Source organism: Acomys russatus, chromosome 5 (genome assembly GCF_903995435.1).
Source record: "Acomys russatus chromosome 5, mAcoRus1.1, whole genome shotgun sequence".
Classification (NCBI taxonomy): domain Eukaryota; kingdom Metazoa; phylum Chordata; class Mammalia; order Rodentia; family Muridae; genus Acomys; species Acomys russatus.
The window spans coordinates 77,768,530-77,788,785 of NC_067141.1; the positions used below are offsets into that span (position 1 = coordinate 77,768,530).

General features: G+C 48.2%; 1 protein-coding gene across 2 annotated transcripts in view; it reads right to left on the minus strand.

Annotated features, from left to right (window-relative positions):
* The window catches only part of Shtn1 (shootin 1), a 108,603-nt gene that overhangs the window by 23,856 nt on the left and 64,491 nt on the right, over nucleotides 1-20,256 (minus strand). For both annotated transcript variants that reach the window (XM_051146860.1, XM_051146862.1), the window contains exons 12-14: nucleotides 14,502-14,584; nucleotides 8,542-8,651; nucleotides 4,016-4,069 (exon numbers count right to left, since the gene is read on the minus strand). In XM_051146860.1, the coding sequence (XP_051002817.1) occupies nucleotides 4,016-4,069; nucleotides 8,542-8,651; nucleotides 14,502-14,584 (247 nt within the window). The remainder of the gene's footprint in view (nucleotides 1-4,015; nucleotides 4,070-8,541; nucleotides 8,652-14,501; nucleotides 14,585-20,256) is intronic.

Sequence of the window (20,256 nt, forward strand, 5' to 3'; positions counted from 1 at the left end):
TACAGGTGCTCTGTGTGTGTGTGTGTTGTACAGGTGCTCTGTGTGTGTGTGTGTGTTGTACAGGTGCTCTGTGTGTGTGTGTTGTACAGGTGCTCTGTGTGTGTGTGTGTTGTACAGGTGCTCTCTGTATGTGTGTGTGTTGTACAGGTGCTCTCTGTATGTGTGTGTGTTGTACAGGTGTTCTGTGTGTGTGTGTGTTGTACAGGTGCTCTGTGTGTGTGTGTGTTGTACAGGTGCTCTGTGTGTGTGTGTGTTGTACAGGTGCTCTCTGTATGTGTGTGTGTTGTACAGGTGTTCTGTGTGTGTGTGTGTGTTGTACAGGTGCTCTCTGTATGTGTGTGTGTTGTACAGGTGTTCTGTGTGTGTGTGTGTGTTGTACAGGTGCTCTGTGTGTGTGTGTGTGTTGTACAGGTGCTCTGTGTGTGTGTGTTGTACAGGTGCTCTGTGTGTGTGTGTGTTGTACAGGTGTTCTGTGTGTGTGTGTGTTGTACAGGTGCTCTCTGTATGTGTGTGTTGTACAGGTGCTCTGTGTGTGTGTGTGTTGTACAGGTGCTCTGTGTGTGTGTGTGTTGTACAGGTGCTCTGTGTGTGTGTGTTGTACAGGTGTTCTCTGTGTGTGTGTTGTACAGGTGCTCTGTGTGTGTGTGTGTTGTACAGGTGTTCTGTGTGTGTGTGTGTTGTACAGGTGCTCTGTGTGTGTGTGTGTTCTACAGGTGCTCTCTGTATGTGTGTGTTCTACAGGTGCTCTGTGTGTGTGTGTGTGTTGTACAGGTGCTCTGTGTGTGTGTGTGTGTTGTACAGGTGTTCTGTGTGTGTGTGTTGTACAGGTGTTCTCTGTGTGTGTGTTGTACAGGTGCTCTGTGTGTGTGTGTGTTGTACAGGTGTTCTGTGTGTGTGTGTGTTGTACAGGTGCTCTGTGTGTGTGTGTGTTCTACAGGTGCTCTCTGTATGTTTGTGTTCTACAGGTGCTCTGTGTGTGTGTGTGTGTTGTACAGGTGCTGTGTGTGTGTGTGTGTTGTACAGGTGTTCTCTCTGTGTGTGTGTTGTACAGGTGCTCTGTGTGTGTGTGTGTTGTACAGGTGTTCTGTGTGTGTGTGTGTTGTACAGGTGCTCTGTGTGTGTGTGTGTTGTACAGGTGTTCTGTGTGTGTGTTGTACAGGTGTTCTCTGTGTGTGTGTTGTACAGGTGCTCTGTGTGTGTGTGTGTTGTACAGGTGTTCTGTGTGTGTGTGTGTTGTACAGGTGCTCTGTGTGTGTGTGTGTTCTACAGGTGCTCTCTGTATGTGTGTGTTCTACAGGTGCTCTGTGTGTGTGTGTGTGTTGTACAGGTGCTCTGTGTGTGTGTGTGTGTTGTGCAGGTGCTCTGTGTGTGTGTGTGTTGTACAGGTGCTCTGTGTGTGTGTCTGCTGTACAGGTGCTCTGTGTGTGTGTGTTGTACAGGTGCTCTGTGTGTGTGTCTGCTGTACAGGTGCTCTGTGTGTGTGTGTTGTACAGGTGCTCTGTGTGTGTGTGTTGTACAGGTGCTCTGTGTGTGTGTCTGCTGTACAGGTGCTCTGTGTGTGTCTGCTGTACAGGTGCTCTGTGTATGTCTGTGTCGGCTGTATAGGTGCTGTGTGTATGTGTGTGTGTGTGTGTGTGTGTGTGGTGTACAGGTGCTCTCTCTGTGTGTGTCTGTTGTACAGGTGCTCTATGTGTGTGTGTGTGACTGCTGTATAGGTGCTCTGCGTGTGTGCGTGTGTGTGTGTGTGTGTGTGAGTGTGTCTGCTGTATAGGTGCTCTATCTGTGTGTGTGTCTGCTGTACAGGTGCTTGTGTGTGCCTGCTGTACAGGTGCTCTGTGTGTGTATGTGTGTCTGCTGTACAGGTGCTCTATCTCTGTGTGTATCTGCTGTACAGGTGCTCTGTCTCTGTGTGTATCTGCTGTACAGGTGCTCTGTCTCTGTGTGTATCTGCTGTACAGGTGCTCTATCTGTGTGTGTGTGTCTGCTGTACAGGTGCTGTGTGTGTGTGTCTGCTGTACAGGTGCTCTGCGTGCGTGCGTGAGTGTGTGTGTGTGTGTGTGTGTGTGCTGTACAGGTGCTCTATCTATGTGTGTGTCTGCTGTACACATGCATGCTTTCTATTTTGCTCAAAGGCTTGAGTCTCATTGTAGTCCTTTATGTTTGCGTTGTTTCATCATGACTACCAGGACGGTATCATGTGCTTTCCTCAGAACTAACTTTAATAATCCTTCTAGTGTGGACTCCAGATGGAAGTCCCAGAAATACACTGCCCTGGTGCCCCATTTTTGCCCACATAAGAATGGGCGTGGTTTCTTGGCCCTAGACACTGGGGCCATCCCTTGAAGAAATGTTATTTCTGGAATCATTACTTCTGTGATACGTGAATGTCAGACCAGGCAGATCTAAGAGCAAACTCAGGACAAAGATGAAAGAACTCTTAAAAACATTTTTTTAAATAAATCAAATCTTTTCACAAACCTATGTACATAAAGTAACATGAAATTATAGTGACTATTATTTTGAAAAGTAATATTTGAACTATGGATGTAGGTTTGTGATAAGGCACAAGCTTAGCATGTGTGCAGTACACACACACACACACACATACACACACACATACATGTATGCTAAGTTCATTAAACTTGCTACCATCCAGCACTGTCTGCCACTAACATATTTTTTGCATAATCAAGTATTATCTCATGTAGATGTCTGATTTTTTTTAAATAAACCAACATTTTAACAACTCAAACTGAGTATAGTTGACTCTTAGATAGCCTCTCTCTCTCTCTCTCTCTCTCTCTCTCTCTCTCTCTCTCTCTCTCTCTTCTGTGTGTGTCTCTGTCTCTCTGTCTCTGCCTGTCTGACTCTGTCTCTCTGTCTCTCTCTGTCTCTGTCTCCCCCCCCCCCAACCCCCCAACCAAGGACTTCTTCAACAACAGGAATTAGCATTAAAATACAGAAGCAACAAAAGGGGCTGTCACCGGGGCTGAACCCTGGAGGACAGAATCTTCCATCATAGGATCCCTAGGGTAATAGGCAGTGTAATCCTTGCCTCTGTAGGTAGACCACCACTGTTAGCCAGTGATACAGCACTCTTCACAGCTAATCCCACCCACTTAAAACTAAAGCAAACTAATTAAGCCATTCTGTGTGAAGTCTACCGTTCAAAGTCATTCTGGGTGAAAATAACGTTGTTTACCATCCTTATGCGGATGTCTGTGTGTGACGCTTAATTAGCACCGTGACAACAAACAGGAAGGGATTGTTCCCGCATCTCCACCCCAGACTAACTGTGCATAATAACTAGGGTCTGCTGGGCTGGAAAGGGGTCTGAAATGGAGCTAGTCTGAAGCACTCCCTGTGAGACTGCGAGGGGAGTCAACAGCGACTGCGCGGGCCACGGCTCCCACAGGGCAGGAGGTGGGCAGCGCACCTGTTAGCCAGCAGAGAGGGGACTTTTAGAAGCTGGAGGCATACAGACTTCCGGGGAGCTGGAAACCTAGCTCAGATGACATGATGCTTGCCTAGGGGACCCCAGCACCCTATAAAATGGATGTATCTGTGCACATCTATAATCCCAGTAGTGGGGAGGCAGAGGCAGGAAGATCATTTCAGGTTCCAAGCCAGCCAGGGCTGCACGTGAGGAAAAGCATATGGGAGCCTGTCCTTGTAACACCAAACAATTGTATACAGCAGGTGCTAGGAATTCCACTTTCCTCCCTCACATGGGCCAGAGACCTGACCTTCCTGCTGCACTGTGGGCACTGGAGTGCAACAATAGTAAACAAGGACTTGCTGAGTGTGTGTGTGTGTGTGTGTGGTGTCACCCTTTTTGAACATACTCAACAATAAAGCATTTGACACGTGCTAGAGGTAGCCATAGGCACAACCCAGTAACTGGTCCAAAGAAATGAGCCTAGTAATTGGTGGGAATAAAACACACTGAAAACAATTACACATGAGAAATCAGGCCAGAGAATCTCCCACTTCCCATGGCAGGCGTGGTCCTTACCAGTATTCCCTTCAGCTCGTCTACGGCGCTCTCTGAGCCCTTTAAAGAGTCTGGCTGCAATTCAAAAGGGGGAAAAAAAAAAGAAATTATTGTGTGCTTTGGTTTTAAAATATGAAATGTTTAATTTTTTAAAAATTAATTATGAGTGTAGTGGCGGCAAAGGACTTGTGAGATCTCTCTTTCACAATGTGGGTCCCAGGCCAGGAACAGGTGACAAGCCCCACCGCTGGCCCCAAATAAAGGTTTTTATGTGCTAAGTTGTCGGTGACGTTTGTGGAGGTGGGAGGGTGTGTGTGTATGTTCACGTTTGAGCACAGGTAAGACCCGTGTGTGGAGGAAGACGCTGACTGAGTGGCCTTCTTCAAGGAGCTTGCTGACGCTCCCATGCGTGCTCCACTCCACCTTCCTCTACTCTGTGCATGTGCTGGGGTTACAGGCGTGTGCTGGGGTTACAGGCATGTGCAGCCATGCTCCGTGGGGTGCTGGGCTCTGAACCCAGGTCTTCATGCTTGCACAGTGCGCACTCTCACTCATCAGGCATCTTCCTGGTTACTAAGCTCTATGCTTTGCACTCATAGAGGATTTGGGGAGGGGGGTTGGTGGTCCCCTCTCTCCACTAGTTAGAGGGTAACCTCTTCAGTTTCCATGACCCCTCATACTAGGAGTCTCAGCTAGGGTCACCTTCATATCCTCCCAGGAGCCTACCCTGTTGTAAGTCTCCAGCTTGTCCCAGAGAAGCACCCAGGCCAAGGTTTCTCTTCTTTCCACAAGCCCTCTGTCCTCCACCCCTGCTCTCCCCAGGGCTAATCCTGACCCTCCTTTCTCTCCACACTTCCTCTCTTACCCTGCCACAAAACTTACCCTGCCTACTAGATGGGCAGGGACAAAAATAAAGCAGAGATTGAAGAAATGTCCAACCAATGCCTGGCCCAACCTGAGACACAGTCCATGGGAGAAAGCCAACCCTTAACATTGCTAACAATACTCTACTATGCTTTTAAACAGGAGGCCAGCATAGCTGTCCTCTGAGCACGCCCTCATGGCAGCTGATGAAAACACATGCAGAGACCACAGGCAAACACTGGGTGAAGCGCACGGAATCCTGTGGAAGAGTAGGGGAAAGGATAGAAGGACTCAGAGGGGACAGGAGCTCCACAAGGAGACCAACAGAGCCAACGCCACAGGATGGGGCCTGCGGAGACTGAAGCTCCAACCAAGGAGCATGCGTGGACTGGACCTAGGCCCCACACACAGATGCAGCTGATGGCAGCTCAGGCGTCATGTGGGTTCCTTAGTAAGGGGAGTGGGGGCTGACTCTGACATGGACTCTGCTACCTGCTTTTCCATCACTTCTCCCCTCGTGGGGCTGCCTCGCCAGGCCACAGGGGAAGAGGATGCACTCTGTCCTGATGTGCTTGATGAGCTGGGGTGAGTGGGTGGGGGCTCCACTGCTCAGAGGAGTAGGGGAGGGGGATAGGGGAAACAGAGAGGGAGGGTAGGACTGGGAAGGGAGGAGAGAGGGGATATGACTGAGATATACAGTGAATAATTAATATAGAAGAAGCAAAGAAAGAAGGAAAAGATTGGGGGCAGGACAATTAGCCAAATCAAAAGCTTCTAGACGGCCACTGGATAAAAATTTAGAAGGTATATTTAAAGCAAAAGGATTCAGGCTACCTTCTTCTAAGTATTACATTGCCTTTTGGGTATCATCATATCTACAAAAGGATTTAGTAAATGCTAAATTTTAAAGATTTGGCTACAATTGTCAGAAGTTTTAGTAACAAGCTGTTTTTAGACACAGCTTAGATGTCTTGGCAGCAATGGAAGGTAAGTGGTACAGCTGTGCAAGGAGAAAACAGGTGCCAGGCACAGAGCTCCCACGCTCTCAGGCCCAGAAAGGCTGGCTGACAGGAGATGGGCCTTTCTCGGTAAACTGCATCAGGAGGAAAATACCACAGAAGGACGTCACCAACAGAAGAGTGTTTAGTACCGCTGGCTGCCCGAGCCTTCAAGCCTGACAGCCTGAGTTCAGTTCTCGACCCACGTGCTGAAAAGAAAGAACTGACTCCCCCAAGTTATCCTCTGAACTCCCCCTACATATGTGCGTGCATGCGTGCACACACACACATGCACACATGCACATACATGCACATACATGCACAGGCAAATGTAATTATGATATTTCTTTAAAAAAAATACGGTCCCATTTTCATTATTTCCATTTTTAAAAAGTGAAGACAACGTTAGATGAAGACATTCAAGCTCCATAGCCCAGTTTTCTCCTGGGCACCAGCAGCCAGCCCCTCAGTATCATGTACAAGTTCTAAGACACCAACTTTAACCAGGCCAGTTCTGCCTACCTACAACGTCAAGAGATTTGGAAAGTAGGCCAGCAGATAAGCAAGACAGGCTTAGCTCTTTTAGAAAAACTGACATGACAACTGTGTCTTCTCATTCTCAAAAGAGCTGCTATGCACCTATGTGGTCCTGGACCATATACTATCAGGCTGTGGCATTCTGGAACATGTGGTCCTGGGCAAGAGGTTTGGACTCAAGTGTACACTGACCATGTACAGAAGAGGTTACCAGCCTGGTCATTCAGTGCTACACGCAGTGCTAGGTACACAGTCGGATGGCAGCCAGGAAAGAGCCCAGTCGTCCACAGAGCCATGCTCAACTGGAGTTCACGTGAAACAAGGCTCAACTGTTACAAGAGGAAAAAGCAGAAGGTGCCCTAGGCCAAGAGCAGACACAGCGCGGCCTTGCTTTCATGTTTCCCGTTGGCTGGTTGGTTTTTTGTTTTTTAGATAGGGTCCAACCCATGGCACTCCTCCCTCCCTGGCCTCACGAGAGCTGGGCTTGCCGCCATGAGACATCACAGCAAGCTTAACATTTTTTAACTTTAAACTAATTTGGTTTTATTATGATACCATATTTTTCTCTAGAACTAGTTTGCTCTCATTTATTTTTTTTTTCCCATAACAGTTACGACATAAAAGGCAGGAAAATATTTTCTTTGCAAGGTGGCATCCAGATCCTTCATTTTAAACTGTTTTCATATTTCATTTTACTTGATCCTTACAACAGCTCTGTTGAGTCGGTCGCGCATGGTAGGGGCCGGGCCAGCTGCAGCACCCATGCTATTTGCAGGATCATCCTGCTCTGCTTCCTTCCCCTCCTCCCCCTGCCTAGAGCTCGGCTTCCACATCACGGGCTCAGATCCTGTCTACCTAGATGCAAATCTGCACTGTGAGGTAAGACTTCTTCCTTTCCAAAACCAGGCTACCATGGCTACTCCTACCTCGCCTGGCTGCCTTGCCTGCTGGTGACCAAGTGGCAACTTTGGAGGCACCTTAGACCTTCTATTCAGCTGTCATCCCACGGGGAGTTCAAGAAGACAAAGGGGGAGGGGCTTTGCTGCAGAGGAGATGGCTCCACCTGCCAGCCCCGCAGACTTGGATTTGGTGCCCAGAACCCACTTGAAAAGAGCTTCACACAGCCCTGGGGAGGTGCAAGCAAGAAAATTGCTGGGACTCACTAGCCGGCCAGCATGGATCCAGAGCCTTGAAAATGCAAGGAAAGAGGCATGCCAAGGACTGTCTCCCCCCCCCCCCCACATGAACATGCACACCATGGACATGGATGTATCTGCAGGAACATGCAAAGGCACAAATGTGCCTTAATGCGCATGCACACACACTCACTCACTCACTCACTCACAAGAGGGGTGGTCTTGACAGGGAAACTGAAGCAAGCCACGGAGCATGTTGAACAAAGAGGGAAGTCTGCCTACATCGCATTAGAGCGAGGAAAGAAAGGATGTTTTCTTCAAGAGAAATCTCAAAAACTATTATTGGGCCTATTTGAATGCAATAGGCAATAGGCAGACACAAGGAGGCAGGGAGGCCTGCAGTGGGCGGTCAGGGTGGCTCCCTCCCTGGGCTGCTTCTGAGGCAGCTGCTGGCCTGCAACCAGCTTAGTCCACCTGTTCAGGCCTCACTTTTCTCTTCCACTATCACCACATGGTTTCCTGTAAACAAACGGAAGCCCCAGGAAGCACAGGAAGATCCTTGTGCTGTCTGTTACTGCCTTATGCCCCCCCCCCCCCCCGCGCCCACCATATCTGGCCCAGCAGACACTCAGAAACTCCCAAGACAACAGGAATTAAGGAAAAGAAGAGGAATAGCAGCTGTTGGTTATCTGGCTTGGTGACCCTCATCAATGCCCTGGCCTTCTGGAAGAGGTGGCAACACACCTTCCCTACAGCTGAGGCTCACCTTCAGTCACAGAGCCCTCTCAAAAAAGGGTCATACAGAAGTGAAGGCTTTTCAGACATATTAGTCTTCCAAGCCTTGGCAGTCAACCTTAAGGTATCTTCCATCAAATTCTAAACTTTGACAGACAGAGACAGACAGACAGACAGACACACACACACACACACACACACACACACACAGAGAGAGAGAGAGAGAGAGAGAGAGAGAGAGAGAGAGAGAGAGAGAGGCGTGTGTAGCTGCACATACCTTTGCCTTGGGTCTGGCTGTCTGGTTAACTGGTCTAAGATGAACTCCCTTTTTAATTCTGTCCATCATCTCTTCCACAGCCTGTCTCTTCAGGTCTGTGACTTCCTCAGCTGTGAGAAGGACACAGACAGAAGTCATTTAGGATGTAAGAGACAGCTAATTCCTCTTGCTGGTGACTTGGAGACATTGTGTTGTGTAACCAATCAAAATCATTCTTCTGACAGTGGCAGAACACCAAGAGTTCACTATGGGTAACTGCCACTCTGTGGAAAGGCTTTAAATAATATATACTTTTTTTTTAAATCAGAAAAGTTTCTAATTAGAACACTGAGAATTATAACAATCAAAATCCAATTTGTAGCATGGAAATCAATATCATCTCACCTGTGAGAAACAAAGCACATTAGTTCATTCATTAACACAAGAATCAACTTGGGGATGAGGACTCTCACACTCCCCCTTCTCCCGTGTGTACCAGTGTGTGTGTGTGTGTGTGTGTGTGTGGTGGTGTCTGTGATGTTGTGTGTGTGCACGTGCATGTGTGTGATGGTGTGTGTGTGTGCACGTGCATGTATGTGTGTGTGTGTGAGATGGTGTCTGTGATGGTGTGTGTGTGCGCATGCATGTGTGTGTGAGTGTGATGGTGTCTGTGATAGTGTGTGTGTGCATGTGTGTGTGTGTCTGTGATGGTTTATGTATATCTGTGATGGTGTGTGTGTGCATGTGTGTGTGCGTGCGTGCGTGTGTGAGTGTGATGGTGCCTGTGATGGTGTGTGTGTATCTGTGATGGTGTGTGTGTGCATGCGTGTGTGTGTGTGATGGTGTCTGTGATGATGTGTGTATGTGTGTGTGTGTGTGTGCATGTGTGCCTGGGGTATATGTGCATACTTGAATGCTCTACACACATGTGCAGTGACCATAGGAACACGGTGGGTGGCATGCTCTCTTACTCTCCACGTTACTCCTTTGAGCCAGAGCCTCTCACTCACCCCAGGCTCGGCTGGCAGCCAGCAGCCTCAGCAAGCTTCCTGTCTCCACCTCCCACATTGTTGGTGTTGCAGGCACTTGTGTGGCCAAGCCCTGTTTTTTAAGGGGGGCTCTGGGGATCTGAACTCAGCTCTTCATGCCAAGTGCTCTTGCCCACTGGGTCACCTTCCAGCATCCTTAAGCTATTTCAGAAATGTAACTCTGTACCTTTCCCACATCATCCATTTTTTGCCTCAGAGATGGTTTTATAAGTCATTACATCTGTATGTCAAAGAAAGTTGGCCAAAGCCTATTGACAAGAGGGAATCAAAGGGATGTCCTCTTATGGGAAAGAAGTCCAGTCCAGAGAGGAACAGAAAGAAGGCAAACCTGTTTTTAGTACCATCTTTTTTGGGGGAATTATACAAAAAGGAAACATTTAAGCAGACCTTTCTGTCAAGTCTTTTTAAACTATCAATGCATTTACATTAACCAACGTGCGTCCAGCAGTAACTGAGCTCAAGAATTAAATGTGACTGTGAGCTCCAGCTCAGGGTGGGAGTGCAGCTCAGGAGCTGCATGCTCACCCATAACGTCTGCTAAAACCAAGCCACCTACTGTCCAACGTGTGTGTGTGTGTGTGTGTGTGTGTGTGTGTGTGTGTGTGTGTTGTGAGTATCTGTGTGTAAGTGTGTGCAGATCATTGTGAGTTCGAGGCCAGCCTGGTCTACAAAGTGAGTCTAGGACAGCCAAGGCTACACAGAGAGACCCTGTCTTGAAAAACCAAACAGTAAAGTCCATCATGGCCGTGGGGAAGTCAAGGCTGCAGGAGCATGAGGCCACGGTGAGGAGAGGTGCCTATGTTCTGTTTTATTCAGTCTAGCACCCCAGGCCCTGCAATAGCTACTCACACTTAGGGTGGGTCTTTTCACTGCCACTAACCTAATCCAGAAACTTCCTCATGGGGATGCACAGAACTTTGTCTCCTGGGTAAGTCCAGCTCTTGTGCAGTTGATGGTATCAACTGTCACATAAGGGAACATGGGAAACACAAGCACCAAAGCTAGAACTCACAAGCCAAGGTTGGATGCTTTGGTCGATCAACTGCGTGCCCTAGCTCACCAACAAACGTTCGATGTTTCAGTCATCAACTGCATGCCTTTAAATAGCACTGTGGGGCAGGGAACTCACTCTGAGGACTCACAAATACCAACAAGTGGGCAGACAAGAAACCCACTCCCTGCCTTGATGTGCAAATATCTGTACACACACAGTGAGTCCTTTTCTGACTCTGTTCAAAAGGTGATAAAAACCAGGTCTTGCACATAAGCACCTGGCACAGGATGTGACTTTAGTCCCTGTCACTCAGAAACCAGCTTCAAAACACTTTTTTTTTTCTTCTTGGTTCGGTTTTCAGAAAATCTGCCATTTTGAGTGAGACTAGGAAGAGCTGCAGTGCAAAAGAAATGCTGCCTACAAACAGATTAGCACTCTGCGAGGAGTGACTGCAACCCAATTAAATGCACCATACAAAAACTAATTAAGGCAGACAGATGGAGAATTATAGGCCACACCATTCAAATCTGCTACAGCATCTACCAGCAGGAATTTAAAGTAGTTCCTTATATTTGCTTGCCAGAATCATAGTGATAATTCAGAGAAGTGCCACTATCTGTATTGTGCACAGATTATAAACCAGGCTTTAATTTCTCAGCCTTTTCCCCACAAATATAAAGGCTTAATTGGTCTTAAGGAAAAGAAATCACTCTTATCAGATCCCCTACTCAGACACGACACAAGGGCAGCGCGAGGCCAGCCACCGCACAAGCTTTCTTCCTCTCACCGACCTGTTTTTGAAATGGCAAAAAGCAATGTGTGCGAACTTCTGAACTGTTAAGCAGTTCTAATAAACTGGCACGAATCACCTATGGGGCGCTCGGGGTATGTTTTGTAATTCTTTCTGCAATCACACAGTTGGTAATTGTCTCACAAAGGCGTGCAATCAGTGGGACAACAGGAACATGCAGGATGCTGGAGGTTAGAGAAAAGGCGCTAATGAAGACGACAGGTCTAAGGTTACTGAACTGCCATGGGGAAAAAAATCAAATGTTCTCTGGGTTAGTGCTTCAAGGTCAGTCTTGAATCGGAAAGCTACATGTAATTAATTGCGGCTTAAATTTTAAGACCTACTTGGAAAATAAGCTAGATCTTAAAAGAAGAGAGAAAACAAACAAACAAACAAACAAACAAACCCGCAGATGGACCTATCATCTTACTCAAATCTCTGGTTATTACTTTCTTTGTACTTCCCTATTTTGCTAATATTTTTTTAAAGAAGGCATTAAAAACCAAGGCACCGTACATCAACATGATGTTAAAAACTACCCAAAAGGCATATTATGTTTGAATAACTTTGGAACTGACCTGTAGGTTATAAAATTAAGGAAGTTCCTCGATCACGGTATTGCCTCTCAGAAATGGGAGTGAGTGACAGGGTTACAGAGAGCGCTTGCTATATAGGCTTGAGAACCTCAGATCAAAATTTTTTAAAAAAATGAGTATGGCTGTGAGTGCCTGTGGCCCCAGCACTGTGGCAGACAGAGACAGGGGGACTGAAGGGGCTTGCAGAATGCCGATCTAGCGCCTGTTCAGTAAGAGATGCTGTCTTAACAGGAAGAGGGGGCAATGAAGCCCACGGTTCTCCGGCCTCTGCCACCCACAGGCCTGCACATCTGCACCAACGCATGTGCAGACCCCAGCACCATGGCCACCATACGCGCACACACATACACACCTTGCTCAGAGGGCGGGCAGACTGCAGTATACAGAAATGTCTCAGATCCCAGGGCCCAGCAGAAGCTGGGAGTGTGCCAGTCAGACTTTAAGCAATGGGATGTAAAACTACATGCTACAGCAACACAGATGCCCAAGTTAGCTTTAACTGTCACCTTGATACAAGCTGGAGTCGCCTGAGAAGGGAATCTCAGCTGAGTACCCACATCAGATTAGCCTGTGGAGGATGCTCTTGGCTACTCATCGGTGCATGAAGGCACAGTCTACCATGGCTGGCACCGCTCCCTGCCAGATGATCTCGGCTTGTATAAGAAGGCTGCTTAAGCCAAAGTGGTGCATATGCTTTTAATCCCAGCACTTGGGAGGCAGAGGCAGGTGGATCTCTCTGAGTTCCAGGCCACAAGAGCTGGAGTGGGGGGGGTGTTGGGGTGGCAGGGTGTGAGGGGTAGAGATGGCTACCTAAGCTTTCCTCCATGGAAAGCTCCTCCTTGAGGTGCTGCCCTGACTCCCCTCAGTGGCAGAGTGTACCCTGTAATAAACCAGTTCCTTCCACTATATGGCATTTGGCCACTGGGTGGTTTTGTTTGTTTGTTTTTTGTTTTTTAAACCACAGCAATGGAACTCAAGCTAGAATAGGCTAATGAGACCCTTGAGTGGGTTATGAATATTAGTCAGTAAGTGGAGGCAGAGGAGGAGCCCAGGACAAAGCGCGGGGGGACGTGGAATTCTAACACCACCTTGCTGAGGCTCTGTCTACAGGGGCGGTGGGATACGGCCACAGGAGCGAGGGTCTACCAGGGTGGAGCTAGTAATCCAGCCAGAGAAGGACAGACATGTGACACGCAAGAAGGAAGCAAAAGCAGAGGGGCTGCTGGTAAGTAGAAGACAGACTCTGGGTTCCTGAGTGACACTGTGAGAAGCACAGACTTGTCCTAAGACCTAGGAGGACACAATTAGACTTGTGACCTAAGAAAGCCACACTGCCAATGTGACGCAATGTGTGGCTAGACTGGAGAAGGCAAGGGGTGGCCAAGAAGGACTTCACACAGATCTGGACTCGCAGCTGGCGAGTTCAGGAGAGCCGTGTAGCAGGGACTGAGCAGCCGTGTTGGTTATCACTTGAATTCAGCATTGTAAGGCACAACCAGCCAAGATCTAACTGAGTTTCAAGGCTGTGCTCTCAGGGGGGCTGTGGTCTCACAGGGCCTGTGCTCTCACGGCTGCTACCTTCTGAGCTCTGTGCGCTGACTCTGAGCCAGCCACTGGTGTCTCTGCTCCATGGCCAACTTCTTCTTCCAGCCCATGTCCTCACATGGGCCTCTAGACCAACCGACCTTTCCAGCAGCTCTCAAAATGCTGCACCCTCCGCCTCCACAGCTCAGTGACTAGATCACTAGCTGCTGGATGCATCTGTCTTTCTCTTTGACAGCTGCCACCAGGTCTGAGCTCCTAGTCCAAGGCACCGACATTCCTCTGCCTGCATGCCCGCCATGACTTCCCCATTCCTGCCTTTGCTCTTCCCAAACTTCAAGCAGAGTGACTGTTAGAAAAGACAAACACCACCACTGCCTGGGAACCTGGCTCCCACCCACCTCTCAGGCCTCTTCCCTGGCTCCTGGGTCAAAGCTACAGAATGTTCTTTAGGTTTCCTGATACATGAAGCGCCTCACTGCTTCAGACCTTTGACCCTGCCTCCGCGCTGTCCACAGGCAACCCTCACCCCAAACACGCTGCCACTGATGTTCCAAATCAGTCTGAATGTTGCCTTCTGACACCAGCTCCGAAACATACGCTTCTTCCCAGTCTTCACCAATGGCTGAATTGAATAATACCATATTTACATGGATGGCCACTTGTTTATACCAGAACGTGACAGCAGGGTCTTGTGGTTCAGTATGCAACACTGCAGTAGTAGCATGAGATCTCAATTCCCCTATTGTCGCCCATAAGAAGCCTGTCTCCACATCTCCTTTGGGACTGATCACTCCCTTCCCTGTCATGCCTCCAACGACCTGTTCCCAGCAAAAGCATATTTCTTAGGACACTCTCCTGGCAGTGGCAGTGAAGTGTGTTACGTGATCTCCTCTAGACAACAAGCCAGAGGAAGGCAGGGCCCAGGACAAAGAGCTACACAAACGTGTCAGCTGCTGATGAGCCGACCACCATCAGCCACCTAAAGGAAGCCAAACAGAGAAGCTCACCTGTTTCCGGCTGAGTCGCCTTTTCCTTCTTAGCACTACCGCCACTGGGGTGGGACCGTTTCCGGATCATGGACATGAGGGATCTGTGGGAAGGAAAAGATTCCAAAGAAATTAGTGTCTGCCTTATAGGGCAACTGATGAAACGGACAGTTCTAAAATGGCCAGTGGTCAATATTGGCATGAGTTCTTAACTAGGATTTAAGAAGTCGCTCTCTGTTCTTGTTAATGTTATAGTTTTAATTAGCTTACGGAAAAGGACAATCTTACATTCTCTGTATTAAAAAGTTTGGGAAGAGCAAAGGCAGGAATGGGGAAGTCATGGCAGGCATGCAGGCAGAGGAATGTCGGTGCCTTGGACTAGGAGCTCAGACCTGGTGGCAGCTGTCAGAGAGAAAGACAGATGCATCCAGCAGCTAGTGATCTAGTCACTGAGCTGTGGAGGCGGAGGGTGCAGCATTTTGAGAGCTGCTGGAAAGGTCGGTCGGTCTAGAGGCCCATGTGAGGACATGGGCTGGAAGAAGAAGTTGGCCATGGAGCAGAGACACCAGTGGCTGGCTCAGAGTCCGCCCACAGAGCTCAGAAGGTAGCAGCCGTGAGAGCACAGGCCCTGTGAGACCACAGCCCCCCTGAGAGCACAGCCTTGAAACTCAGTTAGATCTTGGCTGGTTGTGCCTCACAATGCTGAATTCAAGTGATAACTGACACGGCTGCTCAGTCCCTGCTACACGGCTCTCCTGAACTCGCCAGCTGCGAGTCCAGATCTGTGTGAAGTCCTTCTTGGCCACCCCTTGCCTTCTCCAGTCTAGCCACACATTGCATCACGTTGGCAGTGTGGCTTTCTTAGGTCACAAGTCTAATTGTGTCATCCCTCATATGATCACTAGAGGGATGGAACAGGCTGCCACCATCAATGAACTCAAGTTTATAAAGAGAGGAAATGGATACAGAAATTTTTCATTACATGGATTTAAGGTACAGAATTAGTTATCCAAGAAGTACTGGCTACTATGAAGCACATTTCAGACACACGGGCAGAGGAAAGAATTACTGTATGTTTGACATAAAAACTTCAAGTCCAAAAACATTGAGTATTGGGGCTGAGAAATCTCCAGCTGAGGCAGGCAACGAAATCAACAGAAGTGCGGGGAACTGTCTGTCACTGCCTCTTAGAGCCGAAGACATAGGTAGCCCATGGGCCAGTGACTGAAGACCTAGCTATATTACAGAAATGTGTGCACATTCGCGTGTATGTGTGTGTCTGTGTGTGTGCACGCGCGTGTGCCAGGGATGTGCACAAGAAGCTTCACATAGACTCTCTACAGCTTCCCTTGGCCTGCAGATACCTCAGCTGGCACCACACCGGAGAAGCACATCTTGAGAAGCACACAAGATGAACAGTATTAGACTTCACCCACTTGGCACAACATAGAGAAGCTTCCAGAATGAAGTACATGGGGAAGAGCAAAGTACAGAGGATACAGGAAAAAGCCAGTTGTAGAAAAAGCTTAAAAACTGGGTCTTCTTGGCTCCCAGAATAACCATGATAAGGGTTCCCATTGCGCGGCACTTAAAAATTGAATGCCGGTCGCTCTGTATACGTGGTAATGTTTCTCCATAAAAAGTCTCCAAGGGCCATTGCACTTTCTCGCAAACCTGACGCCCCGACTTTGATACCAGAACCCAAGGCAGAAGGGAAGGACTGACTCCCAATAGTCTGTCCTTTGACGTCCACATGCACACTATGGCATGTGTGTTCACACACATACACACAGACACAGACACACACACAAATAAATAAAAGTTTACTAAAAATAATGTCTTAATTTTTTTTTTAACTTTGTCATTAATGCCCCACGAGGTAAATTCTAACCAATGAAACCCAAGGAAGCTGACCTGAGAAGCTGACTGCTCAAAGAAAGTGTGCAGAGAAAGGAACCAGCAGCTACACAGGTGACCGTGCTCAGGGGACACCCCTATCCTGTCCTTTGGTTACTGTGCTGTGAATCTAACCCAGGACCTCGCATGTGCCAGGCTCATCTGCCACTGAGTCACACTCCCAGCTCCCAATGTTTCAATTTTTAAATATTTTTTAAAAATTTTGCTTTTTGCATCTGTGCTTAGCTATATTAGTTAATCCTCTTTGGGTTACCTTTCCTTAAAATTACCAGGCACACTGAGTGTTTGCCCCACAAAGCACAGTCAGAAGAGTCACACACACAGACACACAGATACACACACTCTTTGACAGTCTTGATACAATCTTTGAACATCAGACACTGTCTATTTAATTTTCTCTGGGCTCATTAAGACCCCAAATAGAGTTAAGATACTATAAAATTAGACTTTATAATTTACACAGAATATTGATTTTAAAATATTCCATTTCCCCTGTGCTATTTCACTGCTTCTGAGGTCAGCTTCTTTGGGGCCATTGATAACAAAGTTGATATCTATAAGGAACAAAATACTGTTAATTTGGTTTTTATTTTCCTTGAGAGGATTCAGTGTCGTCTGGGAGGCTCTTGCCACCCAGGACTATGGAGTCAATCCTTTACCTCTGGGTATACTGAGTGGAACTGTGCGGACACCTGGGTGTGCTGAGTGGTACTGTGCGGACCTCTGGGTATACTGAGTGGAACTGTGCGGATACCTGGGTGTGCTGAGTGGTACTGTGCGGACCTCCGGGTGTGCTGAGTGGTACTGTGCGGACCTCCGGGTGTGCTGAGTGGTACTGTGCGGACCTCCGGGTGTGCTGAGTGGTACTGTGCGGACCTCCGGGTGTGCTGAGTGGTACTGTGCGGACCTCCGGGTGTGCTGAGTGGTACTGTGCGGACCTCTGGGTGTGCTGAGTGGTACTGTGCGGACCTCTGGGTGTGCTGAGTGGTACTGTGCGGACCTCCGGGTGTGCTGAGTGGTACTGTGCGGACCTCTGGGTGTGCTGAGTGGTACTGTGCGGACCTCTGGGTGTGCTGAGTGGTACTGTGCGGACCTCTGGGTGTGCTGAGTGGTACTGTGCGGACCTCTGGGTGTGCTGAGTGGTACTGTGCGGACCTCCGGGTGTGCTGAGTGGAACTGTGAGGACACCTGGGTGTGCTGAGTGGTACTGTGCGGACCTCTGGGTGTGCTGAGTGGTACTGTGCGGACCTCCGGGTGTGCTGAGTGGTACTGTGCGGACCTCCGGGTGTGCTGAGTGGTACTGTGCGGACCTCCGGGTGTGCTGAGTGGTACTGTGCGGACCTCCGGGTGTGCTGAGTGGTACTGTGCGGACCTCCGGGTGTGCTGAGTGGTACTGTGCGGACCTCCGGGTGTGCTGAGTGGTACTGTGCGGACCTCCGGGTGTGCTGAGTGGTACTGTGCGGACCTCTGGGTGTGCTGAGTGGTACTGTGCGGACCTCCGGGTGTGCTGAGTGGTACTGTGCGGACCTCCGGGTGTGCTGAGTGGTACTGTGCGGACCTCTGGGTGTACTGAGTGATACTGTGCGGACCTCCGGGTGTGCTGAGTGGTACTGTGCGGACCTCCGGGTGTGCTGAGTGGTACTGTGCGGACCTCCGGGTGTGCTGAGTGGTACTGTGCGGACCTCCGGGTGTGCTGAGTGGTACTGTGCGGACCTCCGGGTGTGCTGAGTGGTACTGTGCGGACCTCCGGGTGTGCTGAGTGGTACTGTGCGGACCTCTGGGTGTGCTGAGTGGTACTGTGTGGACCTCTGGGTGTGCTGAGTGGTACTGTGCGGACCTCCGGGTGTGCTGAGTGGTACTGTGCGGACCTCTGGGTGTGCTGAGTGATACTGTGCAGAGATTTGTTTGTACGGCTCAGACTGTTTTCATATACTTGCATGTATGAAGTGCATGTTCTTTATTGTGCATCCCCTAGGTGGATGAGAAGATGTGCGCTTACAGGGAAGCCTAAGCTGGAGACACGGGCTGCTCCGAGGAGAATCTACTACATTGAGAAATGTTGTCAACTTATACTACAGAGAAAATCTACAGGATGAGAGCCATAGGTGAGATGACTCAACCAACAATCCAAACTTTCACTGACCCACTCTGCCACCAAGTAACCTAGTTGATGGGGAGAGAGGCATGTTGCCCTCATCCAGGCACTGAAAGCCTGACTTGAACAACTATTGGGAGCTCTTATCAATAAGGAAGGAAGGAAAGAATGAAGAAGGAAGGAAGGAAGAAAAGAAGGAAGGAAGGAAGAAGGAAGGAAGGAAGAAAGGAAGAAGGAAGGAAGGAAGAAGGAAGGAAGGAAAGAAGGAAGAAGAAGGAAGGAAGGAAAGAAGGAAGGAAGAAGGAAGGAAAGAAGGAAGAAGGAAGGAAGGAAGGAAGAAGGAAGGAAGGAAGGAAGGGACACCCAGCAGGTGTCTGGGTACCCAGTCTTTGGCCTACAGGTCTTGGGCCTTCTAGTCCTCTCTAGTCACACAAGTCAATTCCCTGTAATAAATGTGTGGCGTCACATGTCACCGACTCAGTCAATGACAGGCCACGTACAGTGGTCTCGGAAGAGAACGCTGCCTGGTAAGTAGACGGCCATCTTGGTTCATCTTGGTTTGTGTTAAGTACTGTGGTAGACATGCAATAAAATAGTCAACCCACTTCTTAGAAGTGTCCGCATGGTTAAGCAATGCATGATTAGCCGTGCTCATATGCATCTTTATCTACAGACACATCCTGTCACCTCTGTTGTACTGTCTACTCCTTCCCTCATGAGACATGCTTGTGCAGGGCCTTCCCTACTTTCTCCTTCTGGTACAACATGACCCACCCACTCACACCTTCTTCCTGTTTCCTCTAGGTCAAAGGAGTGGGAGGGGTCTAAGAGAAATCACCGAGCTACCAGGGAAGAGATGGCCTGAGTCCTTTTCCGGTCTCTGCCATGTGCATTCTGTGATCTACATCAGGACCAAAGTCATTGCTCAAGAACAAAGTTGGAAAGCACAGGTGGGTTCAGTACCCACGAGAACTCAATATATATGCAAAATATCTTTGACAAGAAAGTATTTTTCACAAATTTTTTTTCTGAAAAGTTATATCCCATACTATTAAAACCTAACTTAAAATTATGCATATTATTCAATGAAATTTTTCTTTTAAGAGTCTTATAAAAGAGTCAGTGGTTGAGGCATACGTAGTCTTGATTTTTGTATTCAGTGTAGCTGTAAAGAGTTCTTGGGAGGAAATTCTATTTAGATTACACTTTAAATTCTAGGGGCTCTCAGCATTTCTAAGGCTAAAAATCAAAGGCCGACAGCAAGACTGTAATTGCTTTTTAATAGCTCTCCTCTCAGAAAAGTGACCTTTCTTATCAGCTCAAAATTCTAGACCCGAGAGAAAGATCAAAGTGACGCATTTCCCATTTTAAATGTCACCTTTGGAATATCTCCCACAGATTTAGCTACCCAGGAGAGAGAGAAAATTTAAAATACCTGAAATTCTTTCAATTGACTCTTGGACTCGATCACATGTACAGATTATTTAACCTCCACTGCTTCAACGGCTTAAAGTAGATTATGTCATACCCAACTCGGCAAGGCAAAGTAATGAGACTCTTTTTCAAAAGCAAAGTCCCACTTCCATAGTCGTGTGGGAGGAACAGCTACACACTCTATTCAGCTGGATCAGCTAAGGTGCAAAGCAGGAATAAAGGGCTGCTCTGTGTGAAAGGATTAAACAAATCACATGAGTTAATGAAAGCTAAAAACATCCAGCAAAAGTTTAAATGCCATTTGTTCAAGAATAAATTATCCAAAGGCAG